The 27,148-nt window shown below is 38.8% G+C and overlaps 4 protein-coding genes across 6 annotated transcripts in view; 3 read left to right on the top strand and 1 right to left on the bottom strand.

The window, feature by feature from the left end:
* Positions 1-2,123, bottom strand: part of oxct1a (3-oxoacid CoA transferase 1a) — a 51,768-nt gene extending 49,645 nt beyond the window's left edge. The window contains exons 1-2 of the mRNA XM_085367380.1: positions 1,923-2,123; positions 800-908 (exon numbers count right to left, since the gene is read on the bottom strand). Coding sequence (XP_085223506.1) covers positions 800-908; positions 1,923-2,018 — 205 coding nt within the window. The 5' untranslated portion in view covers positions 2,019-2,123. The remainder of the gene's footprint in view (positions 1-799; positions 909-1,922) is intronic.
* Positions 2,124-4,253: 2,130 nt separating this feature from the next.
* On the top strand, positions 4,254-10,089 carry rimoc1 (rab7a interacting mon1-ccz1 complex subunit 1). The gene is made up of 6 exons (XM_085368436.1): positions 4,254-4,368; positions 5,073-5,182; positions 7,596-7,742; positions 8,141-8,272; positions 8,401-8,515; positions 9,336-10,089. Exons 1-6 carry the CDS (start codon positions 4,275-4,277, stop codon positions 9,569-9,571), a joined length of 834 nt encoding a protein of 277 aa, XP_085224562.1. The 5' UTR covers positions 4,254-4,274; the 3' UTR covers positions 9,572-10,089.
* Positions 10,090-10,606: 517 nt separating this feature from the next.
* On the top strand, positions 10,607-13,248 carry fbxo4 (F-box protein 4). The gene is made up of 7 exons (XM_085368437.1): positions 10,607-10,762; positions 11,515-11,786; positions 11,863-12,083; positions 12,423-12,498; positions 12,585-12,757; positions 12,865-13,070; positions 13,162-13,248. The coding sequence occupies exons 1-7, from the start codon at positions 10,607-10,609 to the stop codon at positions 13,246-13,248; spliced, it is 1,191 nt and encodes a 396-aa protein (XP_085224563.1).
* Positions 13,249-20,623: 7,375 nt separating this feature from the next.
* Positions 20,624-27,148, top strand: part of ghra (growth hormone receptor a) — a 29,042-nt gene continuing 22,517 nt past the window's right edge. The window contains exon 1 of one of the 3 annotated variants that reach the window (XM_085367383.1): positions 20,624-20,986. In XM_085367383.1, coding sequence (XP_085223509.1) covers positions 20,982-20,986 — 5 coding nt within the window. In that variant the 5' untranslated portion in view covers positions 20,624-20,981. Of the gene's footprint in view, positions 20,987-25,674; positions 26,533-27,148 lie in introns of those variants that run through there. The other 2 variants (XM_085367381.1, XM_085367382.1) reach the window with 2 other exon arrangements.

Here is a 27,148-nt window from a genome sequence, read left to right on the forward strand (position 1 = left end):
TGATTTAAGTGATTTTGAATGCATGGTTGTTGGTGCCAGACAGGTTGATCTGAGTAATTTAGAAACGGCTGATCTACCATCTACCAGTATTGTTCCACACAACCATCTCTAGGGTTTAAAGAAAATATCCATTGGTTGCCCAGTGGTTCAACAAAAGCTGGATAACAGAAGACTGAAAAAACATTCTCTAGTCTGATGAGTCTCCTAACAATTGGATGGTAGAGTCAGAAAAAAAGATAACCATGGATCTATCCTGTGTATTAACAGCTCAGGCTGGTGGTGGTATAATATTGTGGAAAATATTATCTTGTCACATTTTAGGGCCCTTGGTATACCAACAGTGCACCATTTAAATGCCACAAGATACAGGAATATTATTGTTGTTGACTGTGTCCACCCCTTTACGACCACAGGTCTTCTGATAGCTGCTTCCAGCATGAGAACAAACAATGTCACAAAGTTCAAATGACCTATAACTGCGTTCTTGAACATGACAATGAGTACTCATCACTGTAACCAAATAGCCTCCACAGTTAGTAGAGCACTTTTGGGATGTGATGGAATGAGAGATTTGCATCACGGATGTGGAGCATGTTTTTGTTTCCAGCACCTTGATGAGTCTATGCCATGAAGAAAAATGAAGCTATAAGAAACAGTAATACCAAGGTGTACCTCATAGCATCCAGTGAGTGTATGTAAATATAAAGCATAACATACTGTTAGGTGAACAAAATCATCATAAACCAAGAAGTCCTATCTGACATTGTTACAACATGTTTGTGAAAGTACTATACATTACCTCCCACAAGAATGGTAGCTCCATTATGGATATCTTTAACTGCTTCTACAGGATCCGAGTAGAACTTTGAATTTTTCTGACTTGATGTGGAAAAGTAAGAGCCACAGGTCTGTAGAAAGCACAAGAGCATGAAATACAGCAAATTTGCATTCATAAAAAATGCTGTTTCCGCAACACCAAAACAAACAAACATGTAAATTCTAAATAGAAGCACAAAAAAATAAAGGCTTAAAACCTAATGACCTGCTTGCACAGTTCAAATCCAATTTATTCTGTAGAAAAAAGGAAAAGTAAACCTAACTGCTGAACAAATCCTGCAACAAATGCAGGCGAGATTATGATAGCGCACAGCCAAGAGCCAAAAACCAACAGTCAGCAGAGGATTCAGGTTTAAAATCATGTGTTTAAAACCCTGTGTCAGGCCAATGCGAGCTGCTGTCTTTTGTAAATTCTCATATCTCAGACAGTAGTTAAACGCAAGTTCAACCATGAAGGGCAGTTAAAATCTAAGCTATCACGCAGATTGCTGCAATCACACTGTGTGGGTGATAATTAACTAGCATTCAAGAGAAAGCTTAAGTTCACAATGTTCTTGTCATTACACACAAATACATTGTTACAAATAATCTTTTTTATTAGTTAACAAAACGAGCTTCACATTTAACGACTCTATAATATTGGAACATGTTTTTGAAAGTTTTCCGCACTGAATAAAACGTGTGGCAGGTGTTTAGACCTAAATCTATGATTACTTGGTGTTGAGTTACGCGCACTTGTGATCATCCAACTACACATACCTTAGTCAGATCAAATAACCTGATTCGCTTTATTCATGCATTTCTAGATCTTAGCAGCAGTTTTTGAAAGGATTGGCAAATGTGTTGTATTGCGCGTATCCGCAAGGTTGTGCGCCCTGCAGGCTGAGGTCAGCCCACAATAACACATAAACGCAAACTGAAACAGTATAAACGACGCGAAGCTTGGTTCATAGTTTCATTCCAAATGTAACCAATACTTTAATGACAGTTGAATTATTATATTTTACTACTGTCGTCTCTTTTTTTGCAGCAACATCATCTCAACACTCCTACAACAGGTGTAACGTCGCTGTTGTTATACTGACCTTGCTCAATTGGTGGATGGCGAAGTTTATTTTGGTTCTGTGGTGGGTTTTCAAGAGTATATTTTCCGCTCTGCACAAAGCTTTGAGGGCCGCCATGATTTGGAGCTACAAACTTGGGGTGGGCGGAGATGCAGGGTGAGCGCTGACTGGATCTTTAACCGAGCTAGCTGAGGGTCACAAAATATGGCTACACGTAAGCCCAGCTCGGCGACACGACGCTATTGGCTGTTTTCAAAGAGGATGAAAGGAGAAGCTCTTCTTCGTTATCTTTCCCCCACCTGGTAAGCTAGGCATGTTTTAGTGCATTGCCGCCTACTGTTGGTGTTGTAGCGTCATAGCGTTTGAGAAAGCCCAATACTACCCTTGTTCTCTTGTTCTTTTTTAGTAGGGCTATACTGTATTCAAAGGTCCACGAAGAAAACATTAATTTCCCTGACACAGCTTGCAATGCATGAGAGCAATTTCCAATCTCTGTTTCCCCACTGCATCCCATTATCACATTGATGATTCAGCCTCTCACTAAGGATGCAGTGGCACAGCATCCTGCCAAATGGCACATGCAAATCTACATTTTCTACCTAATCTTATCCACGCCATCAGTGCTTTCAATCCCAACATCTGCTAGCACACAAAGACAGTTTCACATTTGATTAAATTTATTTTATTTATATCGAAACCATATTTCAAAACAGGAATTGCCTCCTGGTGTTTAATATTGAAAGGTAAAAACCCTACAATAATGCAGAACAACCCCAACAACTCACAAAAGACGACGTGCTATGAGCAAGTACTTTGGCGACATTGGGAAGGAAAAACTCCCTTTTAACAGGAAGAAACCTCCAGCAGAATCAGGCTCAGGGAGGGGCAGCCATCAGGGTTGGGGGTGAGGGGAAGGAGACAAGACAAAAGACATGCTGTGGAAGAGAGACGGAGATTAACAATAGCTCATAATTAAATGCACAGTGGTGTTGAGAAGGCATTCTCTTTTTTTTTTTCATTAGAATTTTGACATAGAAAAAAAAATCATGATGCATTAAAACCCAATTCTTCTGAATTTGGAAAGCCTATATCGACTCTTTAGAAACTTCCAGAACTCAACTGCCAAAAAGGCTAGGCCTTTTAATTTGATAAAACTTTAGTGTTTAATTTGCACAAAGCAACCTAATTGCAGCTACCTACATTTCCACCAGGAGAATTTTTTTTCTGAAGCTTTCAACAACCCTATTGATCATTTGCTACCAAATATCAATATCAAATCTGTATGATCAGGTAAAGGGGAGTCTGGAGAGGTGGAGGTGCGTGCTAGAGGAAAGAGTAATGAAAGTCAGTAGATGCAAGACTGAATACGTGTGTGAATGAGAGAAAAGCATATACAAGAGATGGAGCCAATTGTAGACAAAGTTAGAGAGGAAAGGTGAGATGAGATGGTCTCGACACATGCGGAGGGATAGTGGATATACTGGCTAAAGGATTCTGACTATGGAGCTGTCAAACAGGAAGAAAAGAGAAAGACCACAGACAAGGTTTATGGATGTAGTGAAAGAGGACATGCAGTGGGTTGGTGTGACAGCAGAGAATTGGAGATAGGGATTGAAATGGATGATGAAGATCCACTGTGGTGACCCAGCTCAAAAAAGAATTTAGTTATTAGTTATTTCCCCTTCTGCCCCATGAAAACACAATGTTGAGGAGGCACAAGGCAGATGTCCTACACCAGTTTGCAACACACTTCTTGCAATACCTGAATTTTTCCCAGTCTGCCTCATGTTGCACAGAATTTCCCCTTCTATTTTCCTCATTTAATTTGTATCCACAGGTTCCAGCAATATGCCCCCTCCAACAAACAGAAATCTGTAGCTCATCCCTACATTTCTCATATCTTTCCTCTGCATTCATCCCTGACATTTCAAGCAAAAACCCACAGATCATTTTTTTCATCCGTCCTTTGAAATTTATCTTTCCACTTTGTGTAGAAACGGTTTCTGGCATAGGACTCATTGCACTGGACTAAATAACTAAAAACTCACTAACCCCCCCCCCCCCCTTTTTTTTTTTTTTTTATTCTAACCGGCTACCAACAGTTTGTTTCCTACTGTCTGAGTTATTATTTTCCAAAGTCGCCTCAGCTGACGTCTAACTTTATAGCACGCACGCTCCCTTCAGCTGTCAGCACCACCACACTATCTAAAAGTACACGTATGTTTACAGGTTAAAGTTAACGTTTTTGCAAACGCAGGGACGACTTACTGATATAATCCTATGGCCGTGCGCGTGCATGCACAGAAACGGAAATTGAAAATTCTTTGAACACGTGAGTAAAATCCGTGGCTCCCGTGACTGGTACTTTTAGTCATGGCCGACGACTACAGACGACAAGGTTTCGAGTTGGAGAGAAGAATATTTGAGTTAGACATCAAGTGTTCGAGTCTCAGAGCTGAAAAGCAAGGTACCGATTACACTGTTTATTTGTTTGCCTTTCGGCAATTCATTTAGTACGTGGCAAACAGTCTTGGTTAAGGAATCGACTAGCAAGCAAGCAATCAAGCTAACTTCCAGCGTACGTTAGCTTGCAACCATGACAACAGCTGCTGTCTAATGAAATATTGCATTTTGGCAAAAAACAAAACAAAACAACCTTTCTGAACACATCAGTGCATATGCAGTTAGTTAATTATAATTAGTGGTTAGCAACGTTGCAGGAGAATGTACATAACTCGCGGAGTTATGTTTGTATTTCACTAGGGTTTTTGAGTTAACTGCTAACGTTAGCTAAAATGCAGTATTGTTGACATATGTGAAGGTATGACACATGATGGCTGGTAATGCTAGCTAAACGACTGTCATCAATAAAGCAACGAAGCATCTACCTTGTCCTTATTGCATGTTAAATGGTGTCGTTAACTTTTTTACTTTAACTTGTATCTGAACCTCAAACGCCACCGTGTTAGTGCGCATTTTTGGCCTTATGTTTATCTGTGAATGCTCGCATGGGCTAGTCAGCTTATGTTTTATGCTAAAATATTTTTTTTCCTGTCATGAGTCGAATTGTGGATGATTATAAAGTCCCGATCAACAATCGCGATAACTCGGGATTTTTCATGAGTTTAGATTTGTACTTGGGTAATATGTTAACATATGGTTCTTCCGTAGATGATGACTATTTACAGAATGCATCTGCCATACTAGACAAGTTGAAAAGCTTTTACAGACAAGGAGGAGAGAGTAGCAACCTATCCAAGCTGCTGCAGGATTACACACAGGTACTTCCTTCCATCAAATTGTATTTACTCTCTTGCGTTTCAGTAAGTTATTTTATTAAGTAGTCAGTAACATGAGGGTTTTTTTTTTAAACTACTAGTGATTTTTGTCCCCAAAACCACAGAAAACAGGATAAAATACCCAACTAAGGTGCTCTGAACACAAGGAAATTTTTCTTACTTACACTGCTTAGCAGTATTAAACGCAAATATAAAATGTCTAAATCATCTTAGAAGGTGGAAGCAGAAAGTGACAGGTTTGCAGTAGGTTACTGTTGTATCTACATTTTAATAAAAACCCTGCATATCTTAAAGATGCTTTCAGTTGTTCCCATTTTCACAAGGGGTCACCACAGTTGGTTGCTCACACATATAGTTTTTACTTTTTTGCAACCCCAAGGGGATTTGTGTCTCCTCCCAAAATCAAACCAGGGATCTTTTATTTGTTAGATGGATGTGTAAACCACTACACTATGCAGCCACTAAAAAACGATCATCTCTACAAAGTAAAAACTGAACACATTCCAGTCTCTTTACTTTTACAGTTTAAGTTTAGCATTGTACACACATGTCCAGGGGATTGAATACCCATATTTGTTGGTTTAGTGTCTGTGTAACAGACTAAATTGTCATGTATAGCTAGAAGCAAGTTATAAAATGCAGCTGTACTATAAGGGAGTTTATATAAAAAAAAGTAAATCTGTCTGCACATCTATATTGACTCTGGCTTGAGTAAGTGAACATAGAGCAGGCAAAGGCTAGTTACATGTCAAGAATTGTAGCTAAGTTTGTAAAGTAGTGTAACATAAATGTTGTGTCACAGACATAATCACAAAATTCACCGTCTATTCAGTAATAAACGCTAAGAAATTTTCTATACTCTCTGAAAATAATTTCCTGTGAATTTTAGGGCTGCAACAATTCATCACCATAATCATTGCCATCGACTATAAAAATTTGTTGACGCAGAATTGTATTTTCTTAACTGTTGAGCACAGGCATACGGGTGACTTTGTCCAATAAAGAGGCTCATGCACCTGTCAAATGGCTAAAGTCAGGACAGAGAACATCTTCAGCATGGTTATTAACAGCTGGGAACATCATCTCAAAGATCTCAAAGCTTTATTTGAACTTATGGATAGAAACTATTTTTAGTTTCCTACTTGCACATTTTTTCTTTGTTTAAATGCTACTAGCAAATTAATTTATATTACCTAATATTTTGATTTATTTCATTTTTATTCTGATGGTTCTATTGAGTAATGTTAAAAGAACCATTTGATTATTTTCAAATTCATATGTCATTATTTTTGCTGTGGGACAAGACAACAGGGTATTCATAGGTGGGCAGACTTGAGCAGGTAAGGTACTGGAGCCTAGAATAAGAGGTTTGCCTACAGGAAGTGTAGATAAGAGTTACTGAAATAATCGTTGACTAATCAAAGAAAAATGAGGCACATTAGTCTGCTATCAAAATAATTGTTATTTAGCAACTAATGTTGCTAACATAGTGTCTTCTATAATGAGTTCATTGAAAGGGCCGTCTTTGCAGTTGCTGCTGTCTTCTGTTTAGCTCTTATCTAAATTTTGACATAATTACAGAGCTCATATCAGGAAAACATGGAAACTTTGTCTGAAATGAAAACCCTCTAATTATGAGTGTTTTAGTTCTGTTCCTTTAACGATTTACAGCCTCTGTGTGACATTGTAATAATGTCTAATGCAAACTGGTCTAGATTAACTTTACTAAAGATATTCTGAAGCGTATTGCTTTAAAAATTTAGGAGTAAAATGTTTGCCATAAACTGTAAAACAAAACCTCTAACTCCATACCAACCCACAAGAGATGGTTCAGTTAGGGAAGAAGAAATGTTGAAGATGGTGGTTTTGTTTTACATTTGTTACAGTTGTATCAATGTGATTTTGGGGTGCTTTCCATTCTGCGTACTGTACTTCCTGCCATTCTCATCACTCTATCCTTCAGCCTTTAGCCTATATTTTCCCCTAAATGTATCTCTGAGGAGGTTCAAGAACCATCATACTAAAGCTTTTTGAAAGACAGAAAAAATATTTTTGAGTAGGCAGCTGATCTGATGGGACAGTAAAATCAGTGACTGCATTATTGGAAATTGCTTTACGTGATCTAAATTCAATTCAGTTTCATTTATGTTGTGCGTGCTTATGTTGTATTACAGCTCCAGATTAGATACAGATATCTCTAACCGTTGTTGTTGTCGTCCCCCCCCCTAAATAGTTTTCTTAATTGGTTTAAAGAAGGAGCAACAGCTGGCAGGTTTATTATAGGCCTTTATCCTATTTTGCAAAGTTATACATGGTGCAGGCAAAATGTTTAAGACAATTTTAACACATTCAGTTTTACTTTTTTTTGTAAATTATTTTATTTTTCATCATTTAGGTGATTCTAGACATCACTTTTTATGAAGAGAATAAACTGGTGGACCAGGAGTTCCCTGAGGACTGTTCACCATTTAAAATTCAGCAGCTTCTTCAAGATCTGACTGAACCTGAAGTTTTGGCCGCACGGCTTGCACCAGCACAAGAGGTTTGTGTTTGTCTCAAACCGATTTTGGTGTTGTCTTCTACTCCATTTTATGAATAGTGTACTTTGTATCAAATCACAAACTGTCATGTAGTCTGGTTATTACAATATAAGACTATAGAGGTTACTAGGACACAAACCCACAACCCAAAGGATATAAAAGAGGAGCAGACACTCTTTTTTTTTTTTTTTGTGTCCATGTGTTTCTTTCTTGGTCTGGTTAACTATCCAGTAATTATCCTACTTTCAGTTGGACGTCAGTTCAACTTTAATTTTCCCTTTGATTTGTGGTTTCGCTACTCACACTTGGACACATGCTTTTAAAGTGCTTATGAAATAAATATGGATGAGGCATCATGGAGTGTCTGATATTGATATTCGTGTCTTTTGGTTTATGTTAGGTGCAGTCTGTGTTGGGTTTAGAGCTGTTAGAATGTCTCTACTGGAGACGTGGAGCTCTGCTGTATATGTACTGTCATACCCTTCATCAGCGAAAGCAGTGGATCAAGAAAAACAAGGAAACATTCCTTAAGGTAACAAACAATGCAGAGATCTAAGGAGTTTCATTCATTGTTAGCTGTACAACTTTACTTTGATTAAAACCAATAGTTTACCACTTTTTTATGTTTCTTTTTTAACATTAAAAACATTTTTGACCCAGTGTATTCAGGAAGGTGTGCGATACCTGATGCGGATGCTGCAGGTGAGAAACTCTGTAAAGCTCAATGATGGTGTGGTGCTACATGACACTGCTACAGCAAACATCTTATCTGAAGGTAAATGTGTTATTTATTATAGACGTGATAAATGAAGGAATACACTTGAACCCACAACCTCCACAGTTATGTGATCGGATGTTTGTGTTATATTGTGGTAGGGAGAAACCTGACAGCTTCGCTGGAATCTCTTCTGTCCTTGGAGACAAGAGTTTTGGCAAATAAATATAGTTACTGAGAATTACATCCCAGAGTAATCATTGGCAGGGATCATTAAATGTGGTTTGGGGGCTGAACTCCTTAGTAAAGGAGTTTTTTACTTCTAATTTGTTACCCATCTTTGAAAATCTTAGGAGAATTTTTAAAAAAAAAGCAGCTGACCTTCATTGAAGGTCAGCTGCTTTTTCTCTCATCCCAGAGGCTTTTCAATTCTAAAACCAAAAGGTGGAGAGTCCCATACGTAATAATGGGTACAGGTACAGAATTAGGTGTATTGATGTGAAAAAAGGCGTGGACCATTACCACCAGAAGTTTCAGGTGACACTTCGGAAAAAACTTGCCCCAAAAACTGGATATGGCTCACCTTGGCTTGTTTGATGATTCACATGATTAATAGTGGTCAGCAACCACCTCCTAAGGGACAACCCCCACTAGGGTTTAAATACCTGGGGCTCTACATACAGAAGCCAAACTGAAGAAGCCTCTGGGATGAGAGGTGAAAAGTCTTCAACAGAGTTAAAGAAATCCATCACTTTTTGTTTTTCTTCTTCTAATACTACAATGACCTGGATAACTGAAAACTGACACAGAAATTTTTTTAACAATCTGTTCTTTTGTCGCCAACTGGTCTTACTAACTACCGGTTTATCTTTTGGGTCAGGCATTTTCTCAGACACACACCTGTTGACAATGATGTACATTGGCGAAATGTGTTTCTGGGCAGTCAAGTACGAGGACTGCAGCGCTGACACTACGGAGCACAAAGAAGATCGCCTCCAGTTTCGGGACATTGGCACACAGATCCTCAACAAATATGTGCTTGCCTGTGAGGGCCCTCTCCAAGGGCAGGGCTGGAACACAGAGAATGCCAAGGAAATCCTCAGTATTTTACAGTGAAAAATATAGCTTCTCTGTTACAATTGCCCTCAGGAACAGATCAAAGTTCAATATTCAAATGTGTCAATCCCAAATAAAAATGGAGCCCATCGGATGGGGTGCAGTCTTGTGAAAGTTTATGGGGAGGCACAGGGAGAGAGTGAATGTGAAGAAAGGAGATGCTGGAACAGTGTCTACAGGCAACCTAATCCTATGCCAAACAGCCCAGGCCAAAGCAGATGAATGAGAAGTTAGAGTATAAGACAAGCATTGTAATAGAAGGGCTGCACAAGAGGCTGTTGAATAATTATTTGCCCCTGGCCTGCTGAAAAAGCAGTGGCCACTCTGATTCCAGACTGTTGATTGGGGCATTTGTTTTGCTCTAAGAATGTGTCACAATAGCATTAATATTACTAAAGAGGTTATGAATAATAAAAAAGAAAAATTGACTTTTCATTTTAAGATTGTAACAAGTTTAAAGATAATACAGCTGGAAATGAGACATTGCACATTAACATTTATTTATTGTTTTGTTGCCATTTTGTTATGCTTTTAATATATATTAAAATAGCATATGCATTATTTGAATTTGTGTATAAAGTATACACACAGAAGGCAAAGAAAGGTGTTCGAACTGTTTGTCAGTGACGTATTAATGACCAATTCAAAGTATGTTCAGGTTTGTTCATACCAGCTTTGTAATGCACCACTTGTATTTTCATCTATTGCAACTTCCATTTTTCTGCAACTTGAATAACATTGATAGTGTAACTATTAATAGAGAAACTGTGTTGTTTGGGCAAAAAAATCTATCATTTTGTTTTTTAATGTCCTTGTTGACAATAAACGTGCTTTGTTTTAAGAAAAATTTCCTAGTTTGCCTTCCAGATTTTCTTTTACTACGTATTCCTGTTTTGTTTGATGATACTGCACTACAATACCCACAATGCTCCACTGCTATGAGGAAGTGACAGGAAAACATCGGTGTTGGCATTTCCTTGGTTCATAGTGTTTAGTTGTACACAGTAAATATTCGCATATGACACAAATTAAGACATGGCTGAAAAGATCCAGCAGCTGGAGTCTTTGGTGATCCGCAGCCTCAGGCGGTTTAGAGACCGCTATTTCCCTGATAAAGTTGTTGAAGCCGATTTGACAGTTGGAGACTCGGGAAAAGAAGAACAACAGTATGGATCTTTGGATACCTTACCGGTAAGTCGAATCATTCATAGGAGAATTCTGTGTACGTCTACCTATGTAGCCTATATGTCACTCATTCAGACAGGACAAGCCTAAAAGGATAGTGTTGCTCTCTTCAGGTTCTACACACACAGTCTGAAAGCTGTTTATAGAAAAAATGATAGATGCTCAGTCTAAGTGTCGCGTTCAACTTGTAGGCTTCCAAAGTAGTCGTAATTGCCTCCCGTCCCCGATTTGGCATGCCTCGACTGCACTATTCTGAGCAGGAACACTGCCATACTTTGAGTTCCTTTGACTTATCTTTGAAGTATATCAGCTGATTATAGAATTGCTTGTATTAGTGATTGTCCATTATCCCCTTCCAATCTGTATTTTTCCTACTTCTTAACCAAATACACATAATTGGTTTAACTAGGAATTTTAACCTCCTAAGACCCGAACTCTTCCACGGCATGCATTTGCAATTTCACTTTGATATTTGGACATATATTGGGCAGATATTGGGGCCCGATGAATGTAAAAACAAAGAATTACCAGATTTTTTTTTTCTTTTTACCTTATTTTTGTTTTTAAGAAAAATAAGAGCCACATGAGGATATTTGTTTAAAATTTTGATAGAACAGTAGCAGTATAATGTCCTCCTAAGTGGATATCAGGCCCTTGTAGAGCACAATTGAGTATTTTGGTCTAGGAGGTTAATCTAGAAATATTTATTGTTGATCTAGGAAAATCAAAATAATTGTGCTCCGCCATTCCTCCCGAAGGTGGATGTACAGTTTCTGATCATGACCTTTCTGTCTCCTGCGGATCTCTGCCACCTTGGAGCCACAAGTCGTTACTGGAGGGCCATGGTTAGAGATCCATTACTGTGGAGATACTTCCTATTGCGGGATATGCCATACTGGCCCTCCATTGATCATGTGACCATACCCCATCCAGACTTGCTGGATGCACCGCTAATAAGTGAAGACGAGAGCCTGGATGATAGAGAAGAGGGAAATGAAGGAATAAAACTAAAATTTGACTACATGTCAGAGTGAGTATCCCCCTGTTATCCTGCATTACCGTCAGTTTCCTGGAAAAATTTCTGAGCAAACCTTGTGTATCAACAGATACCTGAAAGGTTGCCCATCCTCCAGACAGCAGTGGCTTCCTACACGACCAGCATATGAGGTGGTGACCTCATTTTTTCAGTCCCTGGTACCCTCGTCTGAACCGCGTTACGCCATGTTTGGTCCTGGCATGGAGCAGCTGGATGTCTCTTTAGTCACAAGGCTTATGCATGCTCCAGATATACTTCCTGTGTCAGGCACTCCGCACAGACAGATAAATGGTAAGATAACACTGATCTAAGGATAAGCTTCTCATGGTATTTTTCTCATCATAATGCATAATATAGTGGCTGATTTTCCCTTTTAATCAATTGTAAATCATAGTTTGTCCTTTAGATAAAAGATAAAATTAGATAAAATGTGATTATTTTAAAGGTAACGTGTAATAATGATGTGTTACAGAAATTACATCAGTGCATTTTAATCACAGAATTAATCAACAGATAAGTTTACTTGCTATGTGTATTGTCTACCACTAGATGGCACTAGATCACTACATACACACAGCTTATCTACCCAAAGAATACAAACAAACATACGTAAACCTTTGTTTATTTCAGGTATTGGCTCGGGGATAAGTTACATGTTCAATAACCAACACAAATTTAACATCCTCACTCTGTATTCAACCAACAGGTGAGCACTTTGTTTGTTGCTGAATGAGTCACAGTTGTTTCTCATCCTTTTTGCAGTTATTAATCTTTGTGTTTTTGTGTCTGTAGGGCAGAGCGAGAAAGAGCCAGAGTGCAACAGGAGAGCATCAGCAATAAACTCTTTACCTTTGAAGGAAATGACGACTCAGGGGACCCAGTGTGCGTTCCTGCTCCTCAGGTTCAGCAGGTGTGCCAAGTGGTGGATGGGTTCATCTATGTTGCCAATGCAGAGCTTGAGAGAGGTAAAATAACACATCTTTTTTTGTAGTGTAGTACAATGACACATCATACTCAATGACTGATCAATGCAGAACATCTGCAGTAGGTTCATGGTTCATGTTGTGAATAGGTGGTGAGAAGTCTGAAGGAGTCCAGATTCGAGCTGTGCTAAACTGCAGTAGGGGTTCCACATCCAAACCTCTGCTGGTGCTCTCATGCATCTCAAGAGAGGAACCAGAAACAGTTCGGACTCCCAGCACCAGATCCATGTGTCGAACTCCCTGTGTTGACATGGCAAAGAGACTTGGCCTACCCCACCTGCCTAACCCCTGGATGGTAATTGCTTGATATTTGATCAGGTGAAAGCTTTTCCATCCAGAGTTCAGCTTGTGGAGCTTTTCAGCCTGTTTCTCTCTTTCATAAACAGGTACAGGATACAGTGGCAGAATCCCTGTCTGGGCTTTTGGATGGCATTTCCTGGCTGCTGAGATGTTCTGGAGTCAAACTCTACTAACACCTGCTGTTGCACGATGGATCAGAACTGCAGACATCGGTCTTTTTTTCTTTTTTTTGACACCAATACACACTAGGACATTTCCTGAGTCCTTCAGGTTCAGGACTGAAGGTTTGCCAATGCAGTTTAATTATATGGACTAGAAGCAAAAGAAAATATTGGGTAAATAGTGATCTTGGACACCTAAAAGACACTTTGGTATTATTTGCAGAAAGATCAATATGAAGGAGCTGTGCACTAACTCGACAAACTACTTTCATTTAACACTATTTTAAGAGCGATGCATAAATGAAGTTGCATTAATGGTTTTGTGGTGGATGAAGGAACAAAGCAACAGGAATGTACAGGCAGACAGACTTTATTTGCAAAATTGGGAAAAACATTCAAATCAAATTAATTACCACTTAATCATTTAAAACCATAAATGCTGCTTTAATTTAGGCATATCATGAGTGGCATAGTGAGTTACCACTTAGTCATGTGGCTGAATGCTTTAACATTTGATAAATGGTATTTTTAAGGCTTTTTTGTGATCTTAATGGAGTAAAATGACTTTGGTGTAAAGGTAATTTCTGTTAACTTCCTATAGAATTGTCCTATAGAAAATCTGCTTATGCAACTTTCATACAAAATATTTTGCCTACTGATCAAAGGTTTCTAGCCACCCAATTTACATCAGCAAATATTGGCATACCATTTATTTTGTTACTACTCAGACTCAAATTTTGTTAATTCTCCATAATGTAATGGCTTACACATTCGCTTAACTAGTGAAAGATCACTTGAAGTGACTCCTTGTGAATAATGGAGCACTAACAATAGCCTTACTTCATAAGAATATTTCTGTCAATGCAGCAATATATTTTTTTCATAAAAGCTGTATTTATTATTTTAATTGTTTACATCTTTTTTTGTTATTATTGCACATTTTGCTTTTCTTTTACATATAAGAATTGCCGGTGTTGTGATGAAAATCCTTCTTTTTCAAATGATAAATAAACTTTTTTGGGACAATTCTTATTAATCTCTAGGTCACATTTTGTCCTTAAATATTATGTAAGTGATGGCAAAATTGAATTTCTTTCTTGAATTGAATCATGACAGAATACCCTTTGGAAGCTAGGAGGTGCTACTGTAGCATTTCTTACTACTTTTGATTTTCATTTTGTTAGAATTTTAAATATCTTGACTTTTACCTGCTATCATGCCACTTTTAAGATTTCTGACAAACTAATAATGGATCCAGTTTTTAGTGACATACAGAACACAAGACAAATTTTTTCTCTTACCATAAAGTTTTCAATCCCAGAGATAGTTTGTATTATTACAGACAAATAGTTTAGATGGGCATCTCCTACAATGTCGATGGCAGCACACATATTGCTTATTTTGCTTATTTTGTGTCTGGTACACATGAAATGCATATATAATAGAATCTGCATTGACAACGTTGAGGTTTAAGCAGAAATTTCTAAAACTGAATTCCTTTAGAATTGCAGCACTTAAATCATCACGTCTCTCCATTAATGTGCTTAAGTTGTGCGCGCGTGTGTGTATTTTCTCTGAAAATTACCATTACTGTCATATTCCGTCTACCTGGTGATGACGTTCACACCTTCTGCTGGCAACAATAGGATCATTTTTCTGTCAGGTAAGGCCTGACAAGATAATGTGCTTCACTGATGCTCTTTTGTTCTAGTTAAGTCATGGACAAAAGTGCACCCCCCTACCCTTTTCTGCAGGCCTTCCGTCAAAAGTCTCAGTAGTCATTTTCATAGGCTTGCAGTGTTAGAATAAGGCTATGATTGGTGCAATTTGGGTGCATTAACCCGTGCTGAACGCAGTTGAAGTGCAGATTTATTTATTTTTTCTTTTTCTTTTGATATCTATTTTTAGGGAGATGATGGAAGAGTCAGCCACTGTATAAACGTGTAATTCATCTGTTTCTGGTGGTAATAGACGGACCCCTGACATGTTATCTTTATATACCTCTTGTTCTGCTGTTCTGGTCTTCATGCCACACTTATTTACCTACATCTCTGTCTATGTACTTCTCTGTGTATATGTGTGCTCATGCTTGCACAGTCTGCACAAGGGGGGGGGGGGGGGACAGTGCATAAACCCTGGGGATCTGTTCTGAGGGCAGGTATGCAGGGAAAAACTTTCCACAATCCTTTGTTATTGCTCTGTGATCCTTGTGTTGCCTTATGGAGAGCTCTACCACAGACTGGCTCTATCAGTGTTCATGACTCAGTTTGCCGTTGCAATCTGAATGAACGAAGAGGCGAAGAAGCTTTTTTCTGGTGATGAACAACTTTTCTGTGAATGCAGGCGAAAGTAAACGATTGCTTTAGTTTGCTGTGCTTTTGCTGCCAAGATGTGTTGGATCTACTGTCGAAACTTGCTTGGAAAGGATATTTTCAAGGTTTGTTTACTCAAGCTGCAGACTGTGAACCATTAGTACACATCTCTGCATAATAGTTGGTTGGTGGGGGAGTGTTTTGGAAGAGTGAATGAGTACCAGACCTCCAGCTGCCTCTTGTCTTCTACAAGCACATGTGGCCTCGGGGATTCCATGTCATGAAGAAGAAGCCTCTATTGACTGACCCAAAACAGTTTACAGATGCAAGACAGACTCTGCAACACTACTAGGGCAGTTGAGACATACTACACGTGTGAAGAGTAAGATGTGAAGAGAGATAGATGCTGAATGTTTTGAAAATACTGTGCACAGAGAAAGGGGAAAAGTCATGCATGTAGAAATGGAGTCACAGTTGGGATTTAAGCTTGGTCAAATGCCAAGTAGAGAAGTGTGTCTTAGTGTGTGTCAGTTTTATAGTGTTTTATTATATCATAGTCTTAAAAAGGAAAAATGGTTGGAAGTAATTTAATTTCATGAATTGACAATTAGCTTATGTAACCTAGTGCAATTTAGTGTTCTGTGTTAACTGTGGCAGAATTGTGGACCACTTTTCTTTGCAGAATTGTTTTCATTCAACCACATTTGAGGGTTTTGAGCATGTATAGTCTGTTTAATGTCAGCCCAAAGCATCTCAAACAGATTCAAGTCCAGACTTTGACTAGACCACTCCAAAACCTTCCTTTTTATTTTTATTTTTTAAGCTATTCAGTAGTGGACTTGCTGGTGTGTTTCAGATCTTTGTGCTACTGCATATTGCAAGTGTTGTTGAGCTTTAGGACATGAGATGCTGGCAGGATATTCTCCTTCAGGATTTTCTGGTAGAGTGCAGAATTCACTGTTCCATCAATTACAGCAAGCCATCCAGGTCCCGAAGCACCAAAACACTGCGGTTTGCTGGATTCCCAAAGCTTTAGAAATGACTCTGTAACCCTTCCAAGATTGATATATGTCAGTGACTTTGTTTTTCATCTGATCTTGTGTTTCTTTGGATCATGGCATGATGTGTTGCTTTTTCACAATTCTGTTTTAGTGATTTCTTGATTCAGCAGGTCTGGCAGCAATCAAGCCTGGGTGTGGCTGATGAAATTGAACTCATCTTTCCAAGAAATGCGGTTAATCACAATTAATTTGCAATTTAACAAGGGGGCGATAACTTTTTCTCTAATAAATGAAGTCATCAATTTAAATCTAAATCGTGCATACACCATGGGGATCTGTTTTGAGGGCAGGTATGCAGGAAAAAACTTTCCAGAATCCTTTGTTAGTAATCCTGGTGTTGCCTTATGGAGAGATCTATCAGTGTTCATAACTCAGTTTGCCACTGCAATCTGAATGAACAAAGGGGGGGTGGGGGTGGGGGGGGGAAGCTTCTTTCTGGTGATGAACAACTTTTCTGTGAATGCAGGCGAAAGTAAACCATTACTTTAGTTTGGTGTGCTTTTGCTGCCAGGATGTGTTGGATCTACTGTCGAAACTTGCTTGGATTTTGCATTTTGTATTTAACTGGGTCATCTTTGTCCATTTTTAAAGTTCTTTGATGGTCAGAAACTAAATTTGACAAAGATAAAAACAAAACCAGAAAAGGGGAAAACTTCATTATTTAATTTGATAGAAATAGCACACACATTAGTCAATCACTGAAGTTTGAGAAACCTGTTTAGAACATGGTGGAGCTGCAAGATTGCTAATAAGTATTTCAAAATTTGGTGTTCATTATGAATTGAAAAAATTTGTTGTATAAACCGGTTCTATGGACCCACAAAAAGCAACACCTTTAAAATAAACATCTGACATATTGTATTAATCATAATGTTGCATATTTTGCTTTTCTGTATATTTACTTTCCAGTCTGTATATAGTGGTGCACAAGTAATTATTGAATTGCATGTTAGATGGTTTTTTGTCGTATTTTCTTAATCAAACTTAAAAACAAGCACCAATAATGCATTTTAATATAAGCACAATAGGTAACAATATAAGTAAACATGCCAGTGCAAACATACAGACTAATGTACAAAGTATCTATTATTACTATTAATTTGACTCAAACTGCAAATCACCGGGCTAAACACGCTGTATTTTTCCAACTTCTCTTTTATAGCAGCAACTCTGTGTTCTATCATCCCTCTTCTTCACTCTCTTCTCCTTTCATTAGAATTAAGTCCCTGATTTGTATTCTATGATAACAGCCAAGATTAAAGTAGGTTTAGAAAAAAGAAAAAACATCATTTGCATGATGCATTCACTGATTAAGCTAAGCGTCCCTCTTAATTGTGTTGTTTTGCACATGGTGAGGTTCTCATGCTGATACTCTGTGGGTTTTACTAAACCCATGCAATCTCACCAATTCACTTCAATTTCCTTCCTACTTCACTGTCCATCCCACCTACCTCCCGCTGTCATATGCATGGCAGGTTAGTAGAAGTATTAATAGTGAATTATTTGTGAATCATTTTGAGCTTGTTCAAATCATCATTCACTCTGTACCAAAGAAGATAAAGCACCAGGAACAGTGTGATCCTTCTGTATATTTTCTGTTGTTTTTAGTACGTGCGTGCGTGCGCGTGTGTGTGTGTGTGTGTGTGTGTTTTCCCCCTGTAGCCATCTCCTCTCTTTTATCCTAATCCAATAGGTGACAAGGAGCTGGCATAGTTGTATATAGCCACAGTTGGCTGTGAAACTATAAATGCATTACGGTTGACTTGAAGGGGATGACACAAAGGGCACACTTCCATTATTGGGAAAATAAAAACAGACAGCCAAACATACATTACATGGCTATTGAAAGACAATACTGCAGAAAAACGATCACAGGAATACAGCTGTGACATGCTGCACAAAGGTAGTTTCAGGCAGTCAGCGCAGATCGAACACAGTTTTAAAGCAATAGCCAGAAAAGGCATTCAAAGAGATCCAAAAGAAAGCAAAACATACTGTAGCTGTATTAATCTCCACATACTAAATGAACCATGTCATTCCACTAAGTGACATATTGGATTTCTGCACCGCACACTGTTTTCTTACGTTTACTTTTTTTTTTACTATAAATATTATTGACATGTCAAAGCAGCCACTGACATTAGTGCGCTACGGAAACAGACTCATCAGAGTTTGAATGCAATTTGGTATAGAGCTCAGTATCTAACTGTTTTAGGAAAGCTAAAGCAATTTGGGTGTAAAGTACAAACCTAAAATAAAACAAAACTCAACAGTGTTATTCTAACAACCAGTGGCAAATGATATATATTGTTAAAGAGTAACATCTCTTCGATTGCTGCTGTAATGACTAAAACTAAACTGCTCACTAAACACCCTGCAGAGCTTAGGTGGTTGCATGGTGGGAACTTAATTCCAGCCCTGTTACCCCCCTCCGGTGCCCTTGCAGTGGCATCAGTCTGTGGGACAGATGCATTGTTATCCTGTCACATTCACTACAGCGTAACTCCACATGATTCAGCAACAAAGCAAGTAATTCACTGAACACCCCCGATCTCCTCCAATCACAGCTCTTTGTCATATACTGTAACTCACCAATACAGTACATGCTCAGTGCCAGTTTTTTTCTTCTTCTTTCTGTTTCTTTAATTAATGTCACAACGTGTCGAGTGAAAGATCAGCAGTGAATAATGGCGCACAACACTTGCAAACCTCATTAAAGTTATTTCAGTTCGAGCTTTTTTCCTCTGCTAGTTTATAATTCACAGTATTTATGTTGCATGGGAGCAGCCCTGGTCTCTCACTGAGTGTTTTTATGCGCACTGCAGTTGAACGACATGGAAAAGCCATAGCTATAAGTTGTGGACCTCATAAACAAGAAGAGGACAGGATATAAAAATAAAAGGCCAGCTCCGCTCTGTAAAGACAGGCCAATTCCATATCTTTCTCATCACATCACAAATTATGTCAACACTGCATCAGTGCATTGGCAGAAAGATAAAAAGCACTGGGACCAAGGAAATACAAGCACTCGTTCTCCTCTGTGCCCTCCTCCGTGTCTTTTTCTTTGTCTCAATGCCCCTCTTGCCTAGGTTATTCAGTTTTTGTTAATAAAACTCCAATCATGATATTGGTAATTGGAGTTTGAAGCTCCTTGCCGTTTTAGAGAGCAAGGGTTAGCTCAGCTTTATACATTACACAGCCTGTGATCCGTACTTTCATAATGGGTATGTGGACACTCGTGTGTTGCAGGCTGCAGCTCTCCAAAATTAGGCTTGGGTAGTTTTAATGAGACAGTTGAACTTTTTTTGCATTGATCGCATTTGAGTAATCATCGATTGGAAGTGAAATCATGAACACGTTGGAAAAAATGAAAAGCTCTGTGGCGATAATGAGACAGCGTATATGGATGCAGTGCTCAGGGGGGAAAGCAAACCAGCAGCAACAGCTGGCGCATGAAACGTTATTCACGTGTCGGGGCGGGTCGTCCTTACTAACTGGTTGCTTATGGGTGTGGGGGTTTAGGCCCATTGACAGCTGAAATCCTGGCCGAGCCTCTCTTGGCGTGACGTCTCTGGTGGACACTCCACAGGCTACAGTTTAGGACAGAGTCCCCCCACCATGGAAGTGTCCTGTAGTTAAACGATGTCTCTTTCGCACACAAGGACAGGATACATTGTGGCTTATTCTGATGGTTATATAACCTTTGGGGGGAGAATATACATTTCACGTGAAAAAGAAAAGCAAAACGTTTTTTCTTCTAAGACTTTATCATCTAAATAATAAAGAAAACTACATTTCACCGCATTCCTAAATATCTAAAACATTAACAATTAACATAAACAACTATTCTAAACACACCCATTCAACTACAGTACAGTTCGTCTGCTCTAATAAGCTGTTCGTGCAGGTCGCTACTTTCTCTTCACTTTTGCTCTCACCAGAAAGCATGGCAGCGTATTAAAGGGGTTTTATTTTGGAAGTTTGGCCCGGCAGTCATTCTCCCTAGCTGCCCCCTCTGTGGTGGTGGTCAACAGAGCAGAGTGGATTGCTGGCGGATGAGGGCGCTTGATCGCTACGCGAGACACACTGCCCACTTTCTCTGTTTAAGCGACGTAGCGTGTCTCTACCCCTCCAAGTGGTCTAGACGATGAGCAGCAAATAAGGCAAAAACCGCACCAGGAAAGCACGCGTCCGATCCTGAGATTGAGTGATATGTAAAAGTCGTCCCGGTGAGGACTGAGTCGGGCCGAGCAGTCTGCAGTGAAGAAGAAGCAGGACTTGTAACCCGTTAGTGCTTGCGCTGGCCATCAGATGAGCAACTTCTGAAAAGTAAATCTGCGCCGTGCTTGCAGTTTTCAGCTCCACGCTTCGGATGAAGTAAGTTAGTTTATGTTTTTAAAGAGTGAAATGCGTTGTTTGTGCCCATAAAGCTCCACATTTTAAGCATGTTATGCACGTCTCGAGGCTTAGCTTAAATGCAGCACTTCTTTTTTTTACGCAAAAAAAGAAAAAAAAGAAAAAGAAAATCTTTCCAACCCATCACAAACTCATTTGTTCTTCTGGTGCGCACTTTTAAGAGCTTACAGCAGAATCAACAACGAATGGGATTTTTTTTTTCCTGTGCTGCAAATTGGCGTTGCAAGAGAAATTTGGAGAGCTTGGGATGGGATGCCAGCCATAGCTGGATGTGACGGATGTATACTTTTCTATTGTTACCCGTTAAGTCCCGTTAATTACAGCTCCGGGGTGTTTGTACAGTACAGTCCCGCTGTGTTAAACAGCATGCTGACAAATACCGAAACCTCAGTGGAGAAATACAAACATCTGGAATGAGACAGAAGCGCTGTTTCTTTAAAAAGTGATCAAGCTATTCTAAAATGCTCAGAAGGTGCTTGTTTTCTTTGGTGTCTTTGCATGCATCAAATTCAGAATTGAGTGATTATGATATCTGTACAGTTATATCTGTTATTGTAGACGCAAGACATTAGGACAGTGGTTCTGCACAGGCTTCATTGGTGGGCATGTGGGTGGTGGGGGTGGCACACCTGGGGGAAAACGTGGAGTGAATTATATGACTTAAAGGGGGAATAAACAAAAGGAAGAGCTGATGCTGCGATTCTTAACTTTTTAGTTCATCTGAAATTAAGCTGGGATCTTTTTTATTGATAATGATTGTGGAGTGTGAGCTTTCTTTGGCTTCTAAAGTTTGAGAAGTACTGCATGTCGAGTACAAATATTATGATTTTCTCTAGAAATTGGCAGTTTTCTTTTTAAATATTTTCTCTTTTATCCCACCAATATTGAGCTGTGATTTACCTAAACTGCTCAGTTGGATTCAACACCATCCAAAGACACTCAATATCATATGAAACCAGTACAATAATATTAAGAGGAACTGCAAACATTCATGTAATCAAGCTTCTTACTGACTAAATGACTTCACTGTTTACAATATATTAAGAAATGGTAATTGATTTAGCCTTGCACTAATAGGTTAACCGAGTTTATATCATTCCAGAAAAATGACCACCATCCAAACACCTGCCAAAAGAGTAGTCTGGGACTTTGTTTTTCCTCCTTATTGCGTTTTTATTAACAGCACATGCATTTACCAGTTTCGCAAGCTTCTAATCTCAGTTTGTTTGCTCTTCATCAGTGAACGCTTGACCGTTTTACGAACCACAGGAGAACAATGTTTCTCATTTTGCAGTTTTGATTAGGACGCACACTGCACTCTGATGAGATACACAGAAGGCAGAGTTCCAGCTCTGCTTCTTCTTATTCATCACCCCCATCTGCACTTTGAGCAGTCCAGGTTGTGTGTTTTTGGTGTGTTTTGTGCCTTTTATTTTCTAGAAGAACCATATTTACTTTCACTTCAGAATCTCATAAATCCATTTGTGCAGTTGCTTGAAAACAGTATTTTACTTTAAAGTTTTACCCATAATCGATTCTCTGTATAAATACAGATATAAAAAAATCGTCGGCAGTGTGTCTTAAACATCACATCAATTTTTATAGATGCATAACTTGCTAATATTCATCCTAATGTAGCTAAAGCATCTTCAGTTGGATGCTTTATTTGATCACTTCTGCATTAATGCAGAGAAAAGCAACGATGAGACATGTGGTGAGAAGCTGTGTAACTACAGCAATTACACACCAGCCCCTACTGTGCAGCTGAAAAGAAATTTCAAAACATGAGGCGAGTAGTTTTAAGAGACATTACAGCCATCGGTTTGTGTCTCGCTGTCGTCACACACAACATTAAGTACAGCTGTTATGTTCCAAAACCTCTGACAGCTCAACAGCACTCTGGAAACCATTACATTTTGCACACATCCATGTACACCTGGGCTTCAGTCATGGTTTTCAGAATGTGCTTGTGTGTGTCTGACATACAGAGAGAAACAGCAGATTTAGACCAAAAGGGAAAGGTACATGTTGCACAGATATAATTAGTCCAAATAACAGAGCTGGAAGGGGTTAGACTGGATAGAGACTTGATTCCTTCAAATTAGATTGAACTCCAAAACCTCAACCACTAAATTTGAACTATTCAGTAAATCACAATAAATCATTAAAGCCTAATGGCACAGTTAATTTTCCAGTTCTGATTAATTTTTTTAAAAACTGTCTCTGAAATGGCCAAATTTGACTAGTAGCAGCTTTACCACCGTCAGGCACCTGTAAAAGATGAAAAACCTGATTTTAAAACATAAAACATTTAATAGTCGATAGCTTTAGACAAACCGCTGTATGCCCGCGTGCGCACAAACACAACTGGAAATTTTGTAAAGCAATTTGACTGCTGGACTCGTGCTTGTGCTCATTACTTTTGTCATTCTCTCTCTGACACGCATGCTTTATTTTATTTATACACATATGCATGCATATACACACAGACACCCACTCTTTCCCTTGCTGGTCTCCCACACACATAGACATGAGCGGGGTTTGCAGATGTGTGACCTGATCTGCTTCCAGCAGAGACTTTTCTCATGCCAATGTACTGACTCTGAGTTTTCCGCACTCTCTTATGAAATAAGAGCAGGGGACGTTAGAACCATCCAGTAGCCATATTTATATAGGGAAGTGGACACACAAACATATATGTGCATAGGTTAAAAATTACATATATATTTATATGTACCTAGCTTCTTCACAAATATACTGATTTCCAGACAAATGTATGTAAATACATCCAGCAGCACAAGGCTTATTTAGAGGAGCTGGTTGCTGCTGTTTTCAGGTCCTTACTCTTGTCTGATTGGCTCTGCCGAGGTAGACTCTCACTCACTACCTGGTGTAATGTGCAGACTCATGTGGAAGTGTTACATTTACTAAAATGTTGAGGCTGGGGTTGAAGTTAAGGAAAAATGTTTGCATGCTATCTAGAGATATAACAATTCTGAACCCGAGACTGAAATTGCACTGCAATCATCCACAATAATGCATTGTGGTTCCATTTTTCCTACACCGTGATGCTCCTGTGGAGCATACCTGGTTAAATTATGCTAGTTTGGTGAAAGCTGTAATGTTTAAAGATTTTTCAGGGCCTAAGTGAACTGGAAATATCTCAAAACAGCATAGTTTAGTTTTCTTTTATTTTTTGTTTTCATGATGATGATTGTCAAGCGATCAGGCCTGTGGTAAAAATAATTTTTTCCACCATAATCATTTTGTGTTGTTCCACCCCTCTAAAGAAAACCCCGTAGCTTTGGCACAGAAACTGACGTATGATTTTGGAGAAGTACACTCCTGCTGATACGTATTACAGGAACCAGTAGTGGGCAAACGCACAACACAGTCATTGTTTGAATAGATTTCGTTAAAATGACTATAATTTCTGCCACAACATTTTCCAAATTATGTTTATTTATTGTCCTTCAGTCACAAAGTATAGCTAAACCATGTTGAGACACAGTGACACGCTCTATGAAACCATAAATAATAAGCCTGTTGGGTTGCTGGTGAGAAAAAAATCACGGCTCCATAACATTATATTCCACATTTTTCTTGGTTGTTTATGTTTACTTTGTCTTGTTTTGAAGACGATGTAGTTGTCTGGCATCTGGCATCTAAATTATATTTGTTTTAAAGCTTCCCAGGGTGATGATTTTTACTGACATGCTATCATTATTTCATGATTAAAACTGTATGCAGTTAAAGATGCCCTGTAGACGTTTTTCTTCCACAAAAATTCCATTGTTTACATCACAGATTTTTAAGATTGATTGTATTTTTCTGCTCAGGGGACATCAGAAATCCAATTGCAAAAATAAAATTATGCATAATTTACTGCATGTGTGTGCATCCTGGGGCAGGATACACACAGATCCACTCTTTAAATCACAGTGCTCAAAAACTTTTTAATGTCTCACGCAATTGTTATAAATATTTTGTAGCATTTAGCAGAGTAGCTATGATTTCAAAATTCCACTTTTGTTGTGGAAATGTGAAAATGTTAAGTCATTTGCATTCTGTCAAAGTTGAATCACCTCAGGCCATTTAGAGCTTATAAACATTCGTTTTTCTTTAATGCCCCACGAAATAATAAAACACTGAAGTGGGGAAAATGAAAAATGCAGGTCAAATTGCCCAAAGCCTCCCCCCCCCATCTGTTAGTGAATAAAATAATCTTCCTTCTTTTCTTCGTAATCCGAATCAGTGTTTCATGATGGCCTTGAAGACCTTACGGCAGAATTTCTTTCTTGTAATGACCAAATGCTAAATCTCATTTCAAATTTCCTGTTGTATTATATGTGGACATGAGCACAGACTGTTTTGCTGACTTCTGTGTTGTATTGCGAATGTCATTAACATGAAACCAAACTAAGCGGGCCTCTTGGGGTTATTGAGCTTTTAGTTTTCCAGGGTGCTGGTTTTGTCCGATAAATTAACACTCTTCTATCCTCTTACCCAAATAAATTTGGACATTTATGTCTGCAAAGGAGCTTGAGGAGTGCCAGTATGATAAAGACAAAACGTTAGGGCACAGTAGTCCAAAAAACAATGTCATTACTATTACGTTGCCCATATTCTATATACAGTCTATGGTTTGGATGTAGAGTCCTTAAAAAGAAAGTATGGTTCTTTTTCCATTTTAATACAAAAACAAGTTATTGTGGACACTGAAGATAAAAGAAAAAATGTATTTTGGAATGACTTGCTTTTACTCCCCTGCCCTAAGACACAATTCAAAAACACAACAGTGCACATAAGTAAATTTAGAGTATGAAATTAGTGTCCATAGAAAATATTTATTGACTACAAAATGTCAGAGCGCCAACTACACAGTCTTTCTGTTTTTTGCTTTCTCGCTAAAGGAAGCTCAAACTAAACTCTAGCTTGCAACATTGCTCTGCGAGTGTTTGTGTACATGTTGTCCTTCTTCAGTTATAGAAGGGACTAACAGAAACGATGTGTCCTTTCACCCACTAACCTTTTTTTCTTTGGCTTCTGCCTCCCCTGTCAGCTTCTTTAGAACAAACATAGATGATTATAGTAGATTTAAGGAAACATAGGAGAGGCATGGTGCTGGCAGAGGGGTGCCAAGTCAAGGTCTGCATCTGTGTGCCTTAGTATGTGTGATGTGTTCATGTTGTATGCACGTGTGTGTGTGTGTGTGTGTGTGTGTGTGTGTGTGTGTGTGTGTGTGTGTGTGTATGCTTTAGGGCAGAGGTAGTGGGAGGAGGGTTGAGGACGCAGGCCTTAAATGTTTACCAAGGGACCCCAAGAGGCCTGGGTTTAGCCTCCCTCTCTTCTGATTGGCTTAGACAACTCTTCCTGTCAGCCTGTGAGTTTGTAATTGGGTGAGAGAGGAAGAAAAACGGGGGACAGGCTTGCACAAGATGGAGAAGAAGCACCAGCCTTGCCAGGATGTCCACAGATGCTTCCAGATGTGAAAGGGTGAGACTAAAGTACGGATTAACATCAGGACATATTTTGGGGTAAAGGGGCCACCTTTGCTCCAATTTAGTACTTTTACTGGAAGAATGTTAAAGAAGTAAAAAAAATTATGCTAAAAAGAAGTGCAATGAACTTAACTTTTCCAAGGGGGAAAAAACAAACAAACAAGCAAAAAAAAAATAAAATTTCTTATCTGAAAGTGTTTATCGGACGGGTTAATAATTGTTCAACAGAACGGAAGCCAAAAATATGAAATTCATTTGAGAAACATTTAAGTAAGTCTGCATGAGCTTGCCTCTTGACAGTTCTCTGCCATAAATTCTTGCACTGTGTAACTTGGCTTTATATGACCTCTGGACCCTTGGAAGTCATCAGCACAAATATGACTGACTGCTTACAGTGGACCTGTCTGTTGCCACATTCATTAAAAAATTTGCTACATGTGACGAACCAGAGTTGCAAAATTATGTTGATTCTTGTTTTTTTTGTCCATGTTGCAATGTTTAGTTTTTTGTTGTTTTTTTCCGTTTGTTCTTGCTTTAGTTGTGCTTCATGTTTCAGATTTACTGACATGGATTAAGTCTATCCTTGGACTAAAAGCCTGAAATGAAAACCTTTTCTTTTGTC

Source organism: Diplotaxodon limnothrissa, linkage group LG12, assembly GCF_057381915.1.
Source record: "Diplotaxodon limnothrissa isolate DT_005_m linkage group LG12, D_limnothrissa_male_GT1.1, whole genome shotgun sequence".
Taxonomy (NCBI): Eukaryota; Metazoa; Chordata; class Actinopteri; order Cichliformes; family Cichlidae; genus Diplotaxodon; species Diplotaxodon limnothrissa.

Excerpts from the sequence above, each read along its gene's own strand:
- rimoc1 (XM_085368436.1), top strand. The coding sequence starts at position 4,275 with ATGGCCGACGACTACAGACGACAAGGTTTCGAGTTGGAGAGAAGAATA. Across the intron at positions 4,369-5,072 it reads TCTCAGAGCTGAAAAGCAAG|ATGATGACTATTTACAGAAT; the intron begins GTACCGATTACA and ends GTTCTTCCGTAG. Across the intron at positions 8,516-9,335 it reads AGCAAACATCTTATCTGAAG|GCATTTTCTCAGACACACAC; the intron begins GTAAATGTGTTA and ends CTTTTGGGTCAG.
- fbxo4 (XM_085368437.1), top strand. The coding sequence starts at position 10,607 with ATGGCTGAAAAGATCCAGCAGCTGGAGTCTTTGGTGATCCGCAGCCTC. Across the intron at positions 10,763-11,514 it reads GATCTTTGGATACCTTACCG|GTGGATGTACAGTTTCTGAT; the intron begins GTAAGTCGAATC and ends TTCCTCCCGAAG. Across the intron at positions 12,758-12,864 it reads CAATGCAGAGCTTGAGAGAG|GTGGTGAGAAGTCTGAAGGA; the intron begins GTAAAATAACAC and ends TGTTGTGAATAG.